This window comes from Buteo buteo, chromosome 2 (genome assembly GCF_964188355.1).
Source record: "Buteo buteo chromosome 2, bButBut1.hap1.1, whole genome shotgun sequence".
Lineage (NCBI taxonomy): Eukaryota > Metazoa > Chordata > Aves > Accipitriformes > Accipitridae > Buteo > Buteo buteo.
The window spans coordinates 74,148,801-74,163,091 of record NC_134172.1 but is presented as its reverse complement, the minus strand read 5'-3'; the positions used below and the strand labels follow the sequence as shown (position 1 = coordinate 74,163,091).

Sequence of the window (14,291 nt, the reverse complement as noted above, 5' to 3'; positions counted from 1 at the left end):
AATGGCAGGCAGAGGATTAGAATCCAACTGTGTTGACAACAGTTCTAGCCACATTGCTTTTCTGTAGGACTTTGGTCTTTCTTTGTCAGTGTTGCAGCGGCTTTGTTCTGAAAAGACAATGTGCATTAACAGAAGCACTGCCTCCTTTAACAGTGTATCACACACACCCAAGAGTGCTAAGGCAGTGTAAAGTCTTTGCAAAGCTGAAACACAGCTGCTCTTCATAACCAGATATGCAGCTGTTAGACAGGAATGTGCCACCTAGCCAAATGAGGAGGTTTTTGTGTCAGGGGATGACTAAGAATGCACAGGCACACAGTTATGTGTCTCCAGTGGACAGAAACTTCTCAAGTAGAGATGTTCTCTTTGGATGAAGTGTTGGCTGTGTGCTATGGTAGATGTGGTGGTTTCCCATGGCCTTTTCATAACATGAAGGCAGAATGCTGTAGTTATAGTCCCTATTTATTGACGATTTGTAGAGGTGTACTTTGCACTAGATGCATTTCCAACTTTCCCGCTCCTGTGTTCATTGCACTGTTATTTCCGCTGAGCTGACTAGTTCTCGCTGTAAGATTGGAGGAGGTGTCTGCTCTTAGTCTAGGTGCACAAATACCAGATTCAATAGTATAAGCATGCAGAGTCATGGAAAAAAACACCTCTAAAACTAGTTTCCAATGTTCATAGGAGGAAAGCTACCTCTGATCCTGAATAACACCAGAATATTTTACATACTGAGCTGGATAGAATATATAGTACGCTGTTAGCCACGATATTTCAACCTAGATTTCTCAGTTGAAAGAATGGGATGAGATTATTGGGCTAGTTCCACAATAAGCTCTGTTAATGGCAAAGAAATATGAAGAAAATGATAGTAAGAAGGGTTTAATATTCAGAAGATACAAGCTGATTGGACTTCACAGCAGATGTGCCAGGTTCTGGCTCTTCATTCTTGGTCAGTTTCTCATTTAATGTATTCCTGAACAAACATGATGATGTGTATGTAAACATTTAACATTATCTACATACCTAATAGCTATTCAGTGGGAGGTGTCATATTAGTACTCTTTTTTTTAAAACTTGCTAGAGCTAATGCTAATTCTGCCAACTTTGTGCAAAAGTAAGTGAAACTATCTTTGAGCATGGAGCTGACATCTCTGGATGCCAAAACAGTTACTGTTTTGTGTGAGAAATCAGACTGCCAAAAAATTCTTTTTTTTCTCTTTGCTCCTCTGTTATTAAAGCTCATTGAAAACTAAAAAAAGTAGAATGTAGTGTCAAGAAGAAGAAGAATTTTTAATCTTGGATTAGAAATTGCAACAAATCAGTGTCACATGACAAAAGGAAAAACTTATCACCTCATCAAAAGGATACCTATTGGGAAGAACACTTTGCAGAGGAACTCCTCTAAATATATGGACAGAATCTTCTTCCTCAGCACAATCCAGCTTAGTTTTCACATCATATCCACTCATATAAAGAAACCCACAGGCAGAACAAAATGCCAGGATACCCAGTGGTAGGTACTATGAAGTAAACAGCTCTGTCTTACAACATTTGCAACTTCAAAAACAATGTGATATCTCATTACAGAACATTTCATCCAGTTGTTGCAATGCATTTTTCTCTCTTTTTCTGGCTGCTGAGGTCCAGTGGCTGCACTTTTGAGGAGCTACTATGGCAGGCTGATTCCTTTATTTTCATAGGTTACAGTTCCTTTTTTTTGTTTCCCCAGCAGAGTGCAAAGGGTATGCAGAAACTCAGCCTCCTTTCATTTCTTACTGCAGATTATGCGATAAGTGTCACTGAGAAGAGAGAGGATTTGTGAATGACTGTAGCCACTCAGTTCACAGGTCATTTTAGTAACTAGCCATGATATACTGCAAGTATGAAATAACTCTTGGTTTTCAGATTAATGTTAAAACACAGAGACTAAGATTGTCCAGTTTATCCTGGCATAAAGAGAGGGAAGTAAGTTTTGAGTCTGCTGTCCCCTCCTGGGCCCTTCCTTTTAATGAGAAAAATGGACTGAGAAGACAGGAGTATGTGTTTCACCACCAAAAAAGCCCTCATGTGAGTCAAGAAAGCAAGCCAAGTACAATGAGGATAGAAATGGGGGAGGGCTTAGGCACACACCTTCTATAATGCAATGTTAGTGCCTTCAGTTGCTTGCCCATTGAGTTCCAATGGATTTATTTGTGCTGCTTCCTTCCTACCAGAAAGGTACCCTTGTCAACTCGTGGACCTCCCAAAGACTCCTGTCTGGTCCCAGTGGTGTTGTCATGGGGTCCATGCCTGACTATCCAAAGAGTTCACTCTCCAGGAGGGACAAGAGGATGTAGGTTTTCCCAGCCAACAAGGTAAGGATAACAATAAAAAGTACTGGTGATCCTGTACCTGGTCCATAATAACAGCTGAGTGTTCAACAGTATCTTAGGTGAGGTAAATGTAAAGAAGGCATTTAATAGAGCACAATGTGAGGTATTTTGTAGAATTTATAGGGATTTCCTTTAGAAAATGAACACTGTTCTGAGCAAATTATTCTGAGCCATCACTACTCCCAGTTCTTCCTCCCCATGTTTCCTTTTTCAAACTCCTACTCCTTATTTTGTTAGAAAAGTAGAAGTTAACTGTTAGGCCATTGTGTTCTTCAAAATGAGTCAATTCTGCCATATCCAACAGAGTTCAGTTTGAGTTTAGCTTCTGACTAAGATGAAGTACAATTAAAATGGGGGAAGTGGCACAGTGCTTAGTACTGTGTCTGCTAATTGCTCCAGTACTTTCATTTATTGTGACAGCTCTCCATGATACATTATCACTCTGGTGGGTTCCCCCCCCACCTTTAGCAGCTTTTGCTTAGATTAATTTCTGAGTGTTGCAGCACATTGGTGAACGGAGCACTTGGCACAATTTGCAACTATTAAGTCTGGTCCTGGGTTTGCTACTATTAAAGTTCATATTTGATCTTCTGCCTCTTGTAATCACAGGACGTGATGTGACTTTGTTGCTGCTTTCATTTTCCCCATTTCCCCCTTTTCTCTCTTCCCCAATGCATTGCAGACAGATTGTTACAGCCTGAGTGAACTGCAGGGCCGCAGAGTATGAGTTTGGAGGGCTAGTACCATGGAGGTAAAACAAAGGGAGAAAAAACTAATAAAGCAAAGCTAAATATTACTTAATGCATTACTTACAAAATAACAGTGTTGGTATTCTTGAAAAGATATGATTTACAAAATGTGTAAAATCTATAAAGTCTACTAGGACATTGACTTTGCAAGTTACATGTGCTGCACTTACCTACTCTGCCAGGTGCTATGCTATCAAAAATTGCCCGAGGAGTGCAAAGTTTCTTTGTATTAGGTTCAGTGGGAGCAGAGGATAGTTTTGGACTGAAAAGAAATAGAACACTAAGAATTGAATGGGCAAAAACCTTTTCTCCACTACACTCAAGAAAACAGGTTTAAATGAAACTAGGGTGGGAACTATATACAGCGGTGCAGTTTGCAGCGTTATTGGTAAACCACTACTTGGTGTGTAGGACCCCATCAATGGCTGATCATCACAGGAGACATCTGGCCTCTTTGCACAGAGCTTTACTGTCACAGTTGGGTGCTTAAAGAAACTAGCTGTTTTTTTGAAATTTACTTTGAAGTCAGTATGAGTTAGGTACAGAGAGAGGTATTTTTGACACTGTAGCTAGGTATTTACCTGAACCTTTACATACACAGGTGTATTTCTGCAGCTCTGGCTTGCAGCCTTTTAGCTCAGCAGTAGAGATTCAGAATTCCCAATTTGGACATTGGGAGTCATAGTGATATTTGAGATAAGGGATGGTATGCCTGGCCATGTGTTTTCCTGTTACATCTTGTTTTGTAGAGGAAAACAGCAAAACACTGAAAATATTGGCAAGTCCTCCTCTACACTTTGGGGTTTGATTCCCATGAAAAAATTACTGTTTCATGTGAAAACCAAACACACATGACACTTCAATAGAGTCAAAATTAAAAATGAAGATTCCTTGATGACCTTGTATTTCTCTTTTTTCCAGATCTAGTCTTTAGTTCTCTAAATTCTTTCCAACTTCTGAATTTTTTTAAAAATTTGTTTCCATTCTTATTTTTGTGTTCCACAATTTCCTTCCCCTTTTTTTTCTTCTACAACTTTCCCAAACTCTTTTTTTTCTCCATTATTCCCCATTCTGTGTCTTTCCATTATGATCTGCATAATTTGTTTCAGTCACTGTTGTATTTCTCTTGTCTGCTCTTCTCGTCAAATGTGAAGTTGTCCCCAGACTTTCAGTATTTAAGATCTGGGTTGGAATTACAAAATGTAAATCCAAAATTAAAACTTGCCAAAGTTCAGAATATTCAAACATGGAAGGAGAGAGGGATCTAATTTTCTATTTTGATTATGATCTGTTACTATTATTTAGCTAGTATTAGGGCAAGGAATACCTACGGATGTGCTGTGCTCCTGTGTAGTAAAAACAATTCTTGCCTTTGTGATTTAATCAACCTTCATAAATAAAACAAAGTAAGTAAAATGAGAAGTTGAGGGATCATAAAGATAAAAGTGATTAACTTATTTCTTTAGATCATCTGGGAAATCTGAAACTAGATCTCCTGAATCCCATTCTCGTTATCTTAGTGACTCTTTCTTTCCTATTTAGAACTGAGATTTTGTGTCAAACTTCCCTCCTTCTACTCTCTTCTGGGCTAAAGAATCAGATAATCATATGCCAATCTTGAAAGTGTACCCTTCTTGAAATTTAGGGCCAAACTTGGATTAGGTCCAGGAGTTAACTCTGTATTTCTTATGGAAAGAGCAGTAATTTCAGGATTTGGTTAGAAGAAAAATGTTGCTGAATGAAACCCTGAGCTGCAAGAGTCCCTCATCCTGTGGGGCCAAAGGGCCTACACCTCATTTTAGGAATAAATACCAGACCAAACTCTGGTGTGTCTCTGCTGATTTTTGTGCTTAAAATTCACTCTCCATTAACAATTCATTGGGTAAAGCCGTCTGCCCACATAAGTGCCTGAATCAAACAATTATTCCTACACAGATTACAAATTTAAAATCAGAGAAGCAGGCATTCTGTCAATGGTTAAATGACTTATTTGACAATAGGCCATTCTTTCAAGAATAAAATGCTCAGAGAGAAATGAGTGGGCTCAAAGGGAGGCTAAAGCTATACATGATGCCAAGAACTACACATGGTTCTCACATAAATATGTCCTTAATAGTTACTCTTAATACCTTGTTGATTGATAGGTCGTAAACTTCTGACACTAAAAGTGCAGAGATAATGAAACAAAGGGAGTTTCAGAAATGGAAAGCCAGGGCATTTTTCCAATTCATTCTTTGAATGTACAGAGCTATATTTCTCTTTGTAGTTCAAATTCTCTAGCTTGCCAGATTTGTGAATAAGAATCTTTTGTCCTTGTCCGGTAAATATCTCAATAATATGTAGAAAGAGCAGGAATGGAAAACACTGATGCAGCTAAATATTCACCATGTCCCTCTATTGATAACAGAAGGATTGGGTTAACACAAAGACATGATGTTAGGAGTTCTGGTGACATGATGCACTTCCAAAAGGAAATTCGAAAGAGGCACGTTATGTCCATTTAAACACACATCTAAAATATGAAGGGTGCACTGCTTTTAGGCAAGAATTAGAACACAGAAGTCATGGATAGCTGTGCTGCTCCCACTGTATCTGAACAACAGGAATATGGTACTTCCAGGACCAGAATTTAGATAAAGAACTTGTATTCCATTTAGGAACCCACAAAAATGTTCAGATTTTTAAAAGAGTACATGTCAGTAAATGCTGGCTTTATCAGACAGCATGGAGCATTTTTGGGAATTTGGATCTCCTGTAGGTGTTTGAAAGGGAGGCGTGCCTTTTGAAAGATCTGTACATAAACATTTATTGTAAAAAGCCTTTGTCATACATGACTGATCAGATGCATGTTTTTCAGACTGATAATATCAAGGTTTGTTTTATGCTGGTTTAAGACCATACTTAGCACTTAGAATCCTCAAACTGTAAAGCATCAAGAAGGCATTTACAAACCATGGGATACCATTTCCTTATAGGAGTTTTGTAGCTGCTTGACCCCTTTCTCTACACCACTTTCTATCCCAAAAGAGATGTCTGAAGGAGTGAGCTCCTTCAAAGTGCTGATGGAAAAAATAGCAATGACTGTATATACATAGTTCCTCCTGGACACTACAGAAATGATACCCAGTCCTCAAATCTGAAGTCTAGATTAAGAAATTCTTGCTTTGTCATTTAGTATGTTTTCCGTCATTGCACTCACAAACCAGGAGTTTCAGGTGGCTCTGTTCTTCCTGAGGTGAAGCTTTTTCCAGCACCTCTACATTTTTTTTTAAAAATTTTCCTTCTCTTGCCAGAGATAGGGCACCATTCATTTGCAAAAATAGTTGAACGGATGCTAGGTTAGTTGAATTGTATGTTATTTTCTCTGAGTCATACCTTTACTCTTCTCTTGCATTATGAGTCTTCATATCTCCCTGGCACTGACATGACCTATATTAATATAGCATCAGAGAAACCTTTTGTTCTCACGTATGAAAGCAGTAGGACAGAGTGTTGCTATCACCATCTTAGTCTGAACCACAGAACATATGTGATTTGCCCAGAGTAGAGAAATGAACTCACATGTATTTCAGCACCTAATTTACAGGTTATTTGTCCTCTGAAGATTATATTGACTGAGAAAGATACGAAAGACATTCAACCCAGTCATTGTACATAAAATCCACTGTATATGACTCCACTAATCTGTGAAACTGCAGAGATAGAATTAAAATATTGGTCATTAAAATAGTTTCAAATACCTAAACTGTAAAATACAGCACTGTTAAACCGTGTGTCTCTCACTCAGTTTGGCTGAGCGCTGCTCTGTCTCAAAACACAGCCTGGGCTAATCAGGAGAGTAATTATTCACTGTCCACGCGGTGGCACCCTTGGCAGGTACGTGAGCCCGTTGCTGACAGCCAGCCCTTGCAAGAGAGTATCTTCACTTGGCTTCTTCCAAAATCCTGGGGTTTATGAAGGAGCTTGAGAAAGTGCAAAGGTCCATTTGGAGGAATGACATTTTGTCTGGATGTAAGCTTCCTTATCATATCAGAACTGCTACAGCTGCATCAGGCTTTTGAGGTCTTTAACTCAGCTGTATTTTCTCTCTCCATGAACTGGTAGTTTAAAAAATACTTTGTAAATCCCAAAGAAAGGGACAAATCCCACTTTACTCTTTCCCCATATATGTTAATCTCTGATATCCAAACAACCTGAATTCTCACCTGTTTTTTCAACCCTGTGTCTCCTCATTATGCCTTCTTGTTAAGGCATAATGTTTGCTAGTTGTAGGACTGTTTTCTTTCCCTTTTTGCATCTCCTTTATTTGTCTCAACATACATCTTGCAGCAGAATCACAGTGCTTGTGCCTGCTTTGCACCACACAGGTGTATCTGTTCTCAAAAACTTCTATTCGGAAAGATTTATCTTTCGCATGCTTCTTCCCATGTGCTGTTTTCATATGGTACCATCCTCTCTGATGAGAGTATCTTTGTTTTACTGATGTCAGTGCCACGTGTGCCATTGTCTTTAATGAGGCTGCGGCTTTACCAAAGCAGTAGGGCAACTGTGTGCAGAGAAGCAGAGGGGAAGTAAGGGAAAACCAAATGCAAATTCGGGAGAACACTCTTTTGAACAGAGCTTACGTTACTGCTAGTAGAGAATGTAGTCTATCTGATATCAATGTCTGGTTTGCCTCGTTTCTAGTGGGTAGTCCATTTGAGGTGAATAACAAAACTCTCTGAGGCAGATTAACAGTGAAATGACAATAATGGGAAACTGTAAAAGGCAAGCAATGTTCTGGAACTGACCCACCTAAATATCATTTGTTCCATATGTTCAGATTAATCCATTCTTTAACTGTTGTGACATTTTCATGAAAGTTGACTATAATGATGAATGGCATTTTTGTTCTATTGGTCAGGACTTTAAGAAAGGTAATATAGTAATAAAATAGTTTTTCGTGTTTTCAATTAGTAAGTGCCGAATTTAAGACACCCTGAAAAGACTCTCTTTCTCAGAGGTTCATACTCAGCACCTTCTGAAATTGCAGTCCAAATCTCCCTAGTTTTTAGGGAGAGGAAGGCTTCCCAGTTATATTTCAAAGCTGAAACATTAACACCTGAGAAGAAATACCCTCAACTCTTAAAAACTTCTCAAATGTATTCATAGACTGAGGCGATATAAAGTGATGCTTTGTTATTGTGGGTGCCTGCACTGAAAGATTTCTTGGAAGTATAGGTAGTGCCACAGAATTTATCGAAGTGTTTCACACAAAGTTAAAAACAAGAGGGCAGGGAAAGCTTAACAGGTATAAGATGGATCTTACATGGCTTGCAGGTGTACTGCTTAAGCAAAACCACAAACTATAAATACAGGAAAGCTTCCCAGAACTTTGTCTTTGTTAAAAAGAGCTCCAAATTCTTCATGTTATGATGTAGGCTGTTGGTTTTTAACTTTTTTTTGCAGAGTCCTTCTTTGCAGATCTGAATTCTTCCTTCATGACAGCACAAGGCTTGGCTCTTAGTTCCATATGTCTTTATAAGCCCACACCCTGAGCACAAAATAGTGTTGAAAATCACTCCCTCATCTTATCCTGCCAAACACAAACTTTAAAGAGGTTTGGGATATGGATGTTCTTTTGTCCTGCTCAACAGACCCCTGACTGAGATAATATCCTTAGGGTTATGAAGTATTATTGAAAGGAAGCACAAGAACACTGTGCTCTAGTTCTCCTGCATGTGGCTTTAATTATAGATTCTCATGAATCCTTTTCATACCTGCTCTTAAATTTTTTCTTGAAATCTCTTCCACTCTGTAATGAGTCTGTTCAAATTAGTTACTAAAACACTATATAGGAACTAACTGGACAGAATTAAGAGATCCTGATACTACCTTTCATCTTCTCATTTCTAATTCAGCCTGACAAACCGTGCAGAACAGCGTGAAGAACTGGGGTCTCTTCCTTCTGAAAGCTTCTATAAATTCAAAGCTTAAAAATTGCATGCCAGCAAGGTATTAGTTTTAGGCAAACACCCCCCCACTCCCTCCTCAGCTCCCCATAAATTTTTAAGTACTTCTTAAATTCAAGGAATGGATCTGAAGATGAGCTGGGAACTCTACTGTCCTGGAAACTGGCCTCTGTCAGGACAAATCATTCTGTCTGATTTGGTTTTATATCTTTTTGGTGATGAGACTCCATGAACAGACTTGGCCTTGTCAATAAAAGGCCAATTCGCTGTTCATAACAGTGATTACTACCATATTCCAGTCCACATTTTTCCAAACATGTGCCTTCAGTACCTGCTTTCACAGGCATTTATTATGTTAACAGTTGAATCCAGGGGCCAGATATTTCAGGATGAAGAGTGGAAGTTTCAAAATATTCAAAAGAAGTTATGCTTCCAGCTGAAACTGAATTTTCAATATCAGTTTACTGTATTATTTGAGAAACAAGTATAAGCAGATAACCATTGTGCAAATCTTGCCCAGAGGGCAAAGGCACCAGTCCATGCTGTGGAAGTTCAACTCTGTTTTCACACAGGAAAACAAAGGAAAAATCCTGAGTGCCCAGTTAGTCTCTCTATTTCAATTTCATTTTTTGTAAAATAGGAGAATAGCAGTGCTGTCTACTTCAGGTGGTAGGAGAACTGTAGAGGAGAGTGGAGGACTGTAGAAATACCTGAGAGAGTTTGTAGTCTAATCTTTCCTAGAAGTAACATCTCTTCCATAACGCTGGGGACCATCACTGACTGAAGACAAAATCATCTTTGGCAGCCCTGTTAAAAAGAGTATCTTGTTTCATTTGAACACAAGTGCCTTCTTAACTTCCCCATTCCCTGTAATCTTCCCATGATAATTTTACATGTTTTTCCAGATTGCTATATTATGTGGCATTAGAAGCTATGAGTAACAGCACTGGTAGGCAGCACATTAATCTGTGTATTTCTGGATAAAATAGACTGTGCTGTTAGTTTGAATCTTTCCACAGTTCATTACAAAGTATATGTTTGTTTTAGAGTAGTATCAGAAGCAGAGACCTGAGATCAAATCCTGTTGTGGTACCTTCTATAAAGATCAAGCCCAGAAAGATTTTTTCTATTTAATAAACAGGAGAAGGTGAAGAAAGCCACAATAATTGCATCTGTAAAGTATGGAACAGAACACACAGATTGTGGCTTTGTTTCTCCAAGTTATTTAGACACCTACCTCTTGTGAATTGATACTTGGTTTTGTGTGATATACTAAAATTTACGGAGTGAAAACAGAAGCTGGGACCCTAGATGGAAAGTAGCTGCCTAGATAACTTCTCCAAAACTATATAGGAAACTGAGGCTAGAAACTGAGCAAAAGTCCACTGAAATTTAGGCGTTCATCACAAGGCTGTTGCCCTGTAGTGTATGGTATTTCAGATGGATTAGTTGGACACCACAGAAAAAGATAGCATTTCTGCAGCACAGCCAAGGAAGATACAGTTTAAGAACAGGCCATCTTAAATTCCAGGTGCTCTTGTGAGCCACATGCAGATATGATCAGAGGAGTTACCATCCTCATGCTCCAAGACCATGTTTTGGCATATAGATTTCTTTGTGGACAGACTGTTGGGATACCTCATTTGAAAACACTGAGGGTCCCAGAGCCTGCACTAGCTTTAGAGCAAAAACTTATGAGCTGTATATTACCTTTGCTTCAGGCATAGAGTCCCCATTTTAGTAAGTTTTAAATTTTGTACAGCAATTAAGTGCTGTTTATAATCTCATGTCTATAAAATATATCTGTAGCTGTTAGCTATTTGAGAGAATTATGTTGTCAACATTACAAAACTATTAATTATCCTGAAATTAGAACATGTCTCTGGAATGTAGAATAAATGAACTTGAGGGCTTGTCAGACTGCGGTAAACTCTGTGTCGTTCATTGGTAGCTAGTTGAGGAAAAGTGTTACACAGTAGAATTTAAATGATAGGGTAACCTGTAACGTTAATTAATCACTTGCTGTCTTTTTTGCCTGATTTTATTTTTAAATTTTCTGTTATTAATTGGCAAAAAGCCAGGTTTTGGTAAAGTTTTTGAAAGCTGGGGGATACGTTCTGGCCTATTGCTACTTTTTGATTAATTCTTTTCTGTTCTCTGTAGTTTTTCATACTTTCACATAACAACAACGACTGTGTTCCAGGAGAGCACTAAGAAAAATAATTCACACCTGTAATTGAGGACTGTTCTCATCAATCCTTGAGCAGTTTGACCACAGTTGATTCTATACGTTTTAACTGAGTTGAAGGCTTTATTGCTAGTGTACTAGCTTTTATCAAACCCTGTAAGTCTCTAACATTACAGTTCCTCGCCTAGCTGTTTCAGCATTATTGAATAGCTTACTCTTAGTCCTATTCCTGGAATTGAACTTATTTGCAGAGATAAAATGGCTTGCTAAATAAAGTAAATTCAAAAGTATTCCTAGCCACAACCAATTCAGACGCAGTAAAAGAAAAACAAAGTGAAGTTCTAAAAATTTATTTTGCTCTCATTAAAGAAATTTTCATCTGATACAAAGCCATCGTACAATGCTAAATTCCTGCGAAAGACTAAGAGAGAAATTAGTGCATGAAAAATGGGCTTAAAACATCTCCTGTAATCAGTAAAACTAAGGGAGTTGTGTAAAATTTGGTTTTCATAGTTGGCTGGCTTTATATATGCTTTTTTTCAGTTTTGGTTTGAGTTGTGGTTTTGACTCCATTTAGAACGGGGACGGAACCACAACTGTGGATCCAAATACCCACAACTCCTGGCCCAGATCTGAATTTTTTGTCTTGAGCTCATCTCTGATTCAAAAGAACCCCCAAATTCTAGGCAAAATTCTATCAAAACCACTAAGTTTCACTGGTTGGAGTGCCAAGTCACAGTTAAGCCCAGGTTTGTTTGAAAATGGCTTAAAACTGGTCACAGGTTCTGTTGAATATGACCCAAAGTTGGATCATAAAATTTAGAAACTTCAGCAAATCTCCACAGAACTCAGCATTTGCAATAATATTGAAATAGAGAGAGTATTATGAGGTCTTAATTTTTTCTATGGACATTTCATGCAGTTCTGCAAACCCATCATGAGAACTGCACCGTTTCAGAGGAACTGGTAGTTTGGAGAACTCGTGTGTTTGAGAGTAATTCTTAGAGAGCTGAAAGAAATGATGGAAATGTATCAGTTTCCTCTCTTATGCTTTTTCCATTTTTAGTGGAGTTGCTCTTGTTCTGTTCTGCATTCTGCACAATTAAAATAAAAGCCTTTGAAGTGTCTGAATTTGCATATTTTATTTTTTTCCAGAGACTTTGTCACAGCCTCTTATGCAAGTGATAGCATTAAATTGGAGCAGCACAATGAATTCCAGGAAATGAGTAATCTTCATTAAACTTGTTTATTTGCAGGAGCTCCATTAAATTAAGAATCCTTATCAGGATATGTCTGCACTGATGGAACTAGCTTGACTGGTTGCCTGAAGGATTGGTTTCCTACCTGACACCTTGGGGTCCTGGACTCTATAGTTCAAAACTGACATTTAACCTATTGTACAAGAACAGTCTTTATAGTAATTTTACAGTGTCCATTTTACAGACTAAGAAATGAGGGTACAAAACAAGGCATGACTTAAAATAGGTCAAAGGAAACCTGTGGCAGAGTTTGAAAACTAGCATATATCCCTGTCCACTGCGTCTGAGTCCGCTGACTTGATTTTAAGACTCTTCTGTTGTGGTAATGGCAGGTGTAATTTTGGTTCAAGTTTGCAATTTAGTGTGAGGTAAGAGTGCCTGTGAGTTGTTGTGAGCCTTGCCCTCTGTACTGATCAGGCTTTAATAAACACCTGTTTGTTTTCAAATGGGACTGTGTGAATTAAGGGCTGTTATGCATGGATACACCCAATAACATGAGTTCTAACTGCCACAGGATGAGACTTGCTGGGCTAAGAGGATCCTTGCAGGCCAGCATTCTTAAACAAAGTGCATAGAAGTTTATCTTAACTCAGAAAGACCCCTTGATTCATTACAGGACAAAGGCTTATCATTCGAATGCATCTGAATATTTTATTCAAATCTATTTCTAGTCAGAGGATTGGGACACAGTGAATGATATTGCATTGCATTGAATTCAGTGGCAAAACTCCCAACTGATTTTGGAAAAGGCAAGATTTTACTCATGCATTAGTCAATGAATCGCTTAGTAAGCACATAGGCTATGTTATTTAATTTTCACTTTCTACGTATTCATGGGCTTACCTGCAAGAATCTGGGACTCCCAGGCAAGACAGCTTGTATTTCAGTTTTCTGTTGCACTTACACGATGCATCAGGATGCTCCATGCTCCTTCTGCAGCTAAAATGTCTGTGATCTCCAGTGGCAGCAATGTGTGTTGTGCATGTAGAACATTCTGACTTTAAGTGTTTCTCTGCTGCCAACGCGATACTTCCAAACGTTAAGACCTGAGAGAGAATGACCTTAAAATCTAGCTATATCTAGTTTTACTCTGTTGATTTCAGTGTGGCAGTTATACAGCTTGGTTAACAGGTGCCATTTTCACATATTTGATCTAATCCAAAAGCATATTACATATAATAGAGATGTTTGTCTTCAGCTGTCTATATCAAAATAAAACTAAATCTCATTTGAGAAACATGATTTGTATTGAGAAGATCTCGCCCTGCTCCCCATGGTTTCCAAACAGAAGACTTATTTCGTTCATTAAAGTCTCATGTTAAGCATTACCTAAACCATTGGTTAACTGTGAAAGGCTCTAAGCATTGACCCGCTTAGGAAATCAGTGCATTCTAATGAAAGTTTTGCAAATGTTACAAAAGTTTCTCGTTATGAATTCTTAACTAATAGTCATGATGCAGTGAAAATGCAATGCCTGCTATTTTATCGTCACATAATTTGCACTGTGTTACTCCTCTTGGGTCTAGGAAATGCTGCTAAGGCTATGAAAAAGAAGGAAAATATTTTAGATGCTGTGAGCGTTTGAGATTGGAGAATGGGCACCCTTAAAATCAGAAGCAAAAAAGAAAGATGAATCAATTCTTAACTAAACAAATGGCAGGACTCCAGTCTAATACCTTGAAAAGGAGCTCATAAAACATGAAACCAAATTTAATTTCCCACTAAGTGTATTCAATGATGACTGTAAGTCACTGGTGAGGTTTTTTGCC

The 14,291-nt window shown here is 38.3% G+C and overlaps 1 protein-coding gene across 1 annotated transcript in view; it reads right to left on the bottom strand.

The window, feature by feature from the left end:
• Positions 1-7,628, bottom strand: part of CIMIP1 (ciliary microtubule inner protein 1) — a 69,155-nt gene extending 61,527 nt beyond the window's left edge. The window contains 1 exon segment of the mRNA XM_075042216.1: positions 7,445-7,628. Coding sequence (XP_074898317.1) covers positions 7,445-7,628 — 184 coding nt within the window.
• Between the last annotated feature and the right edge of the window lie 6,663 nt (positions 7,629-14,291).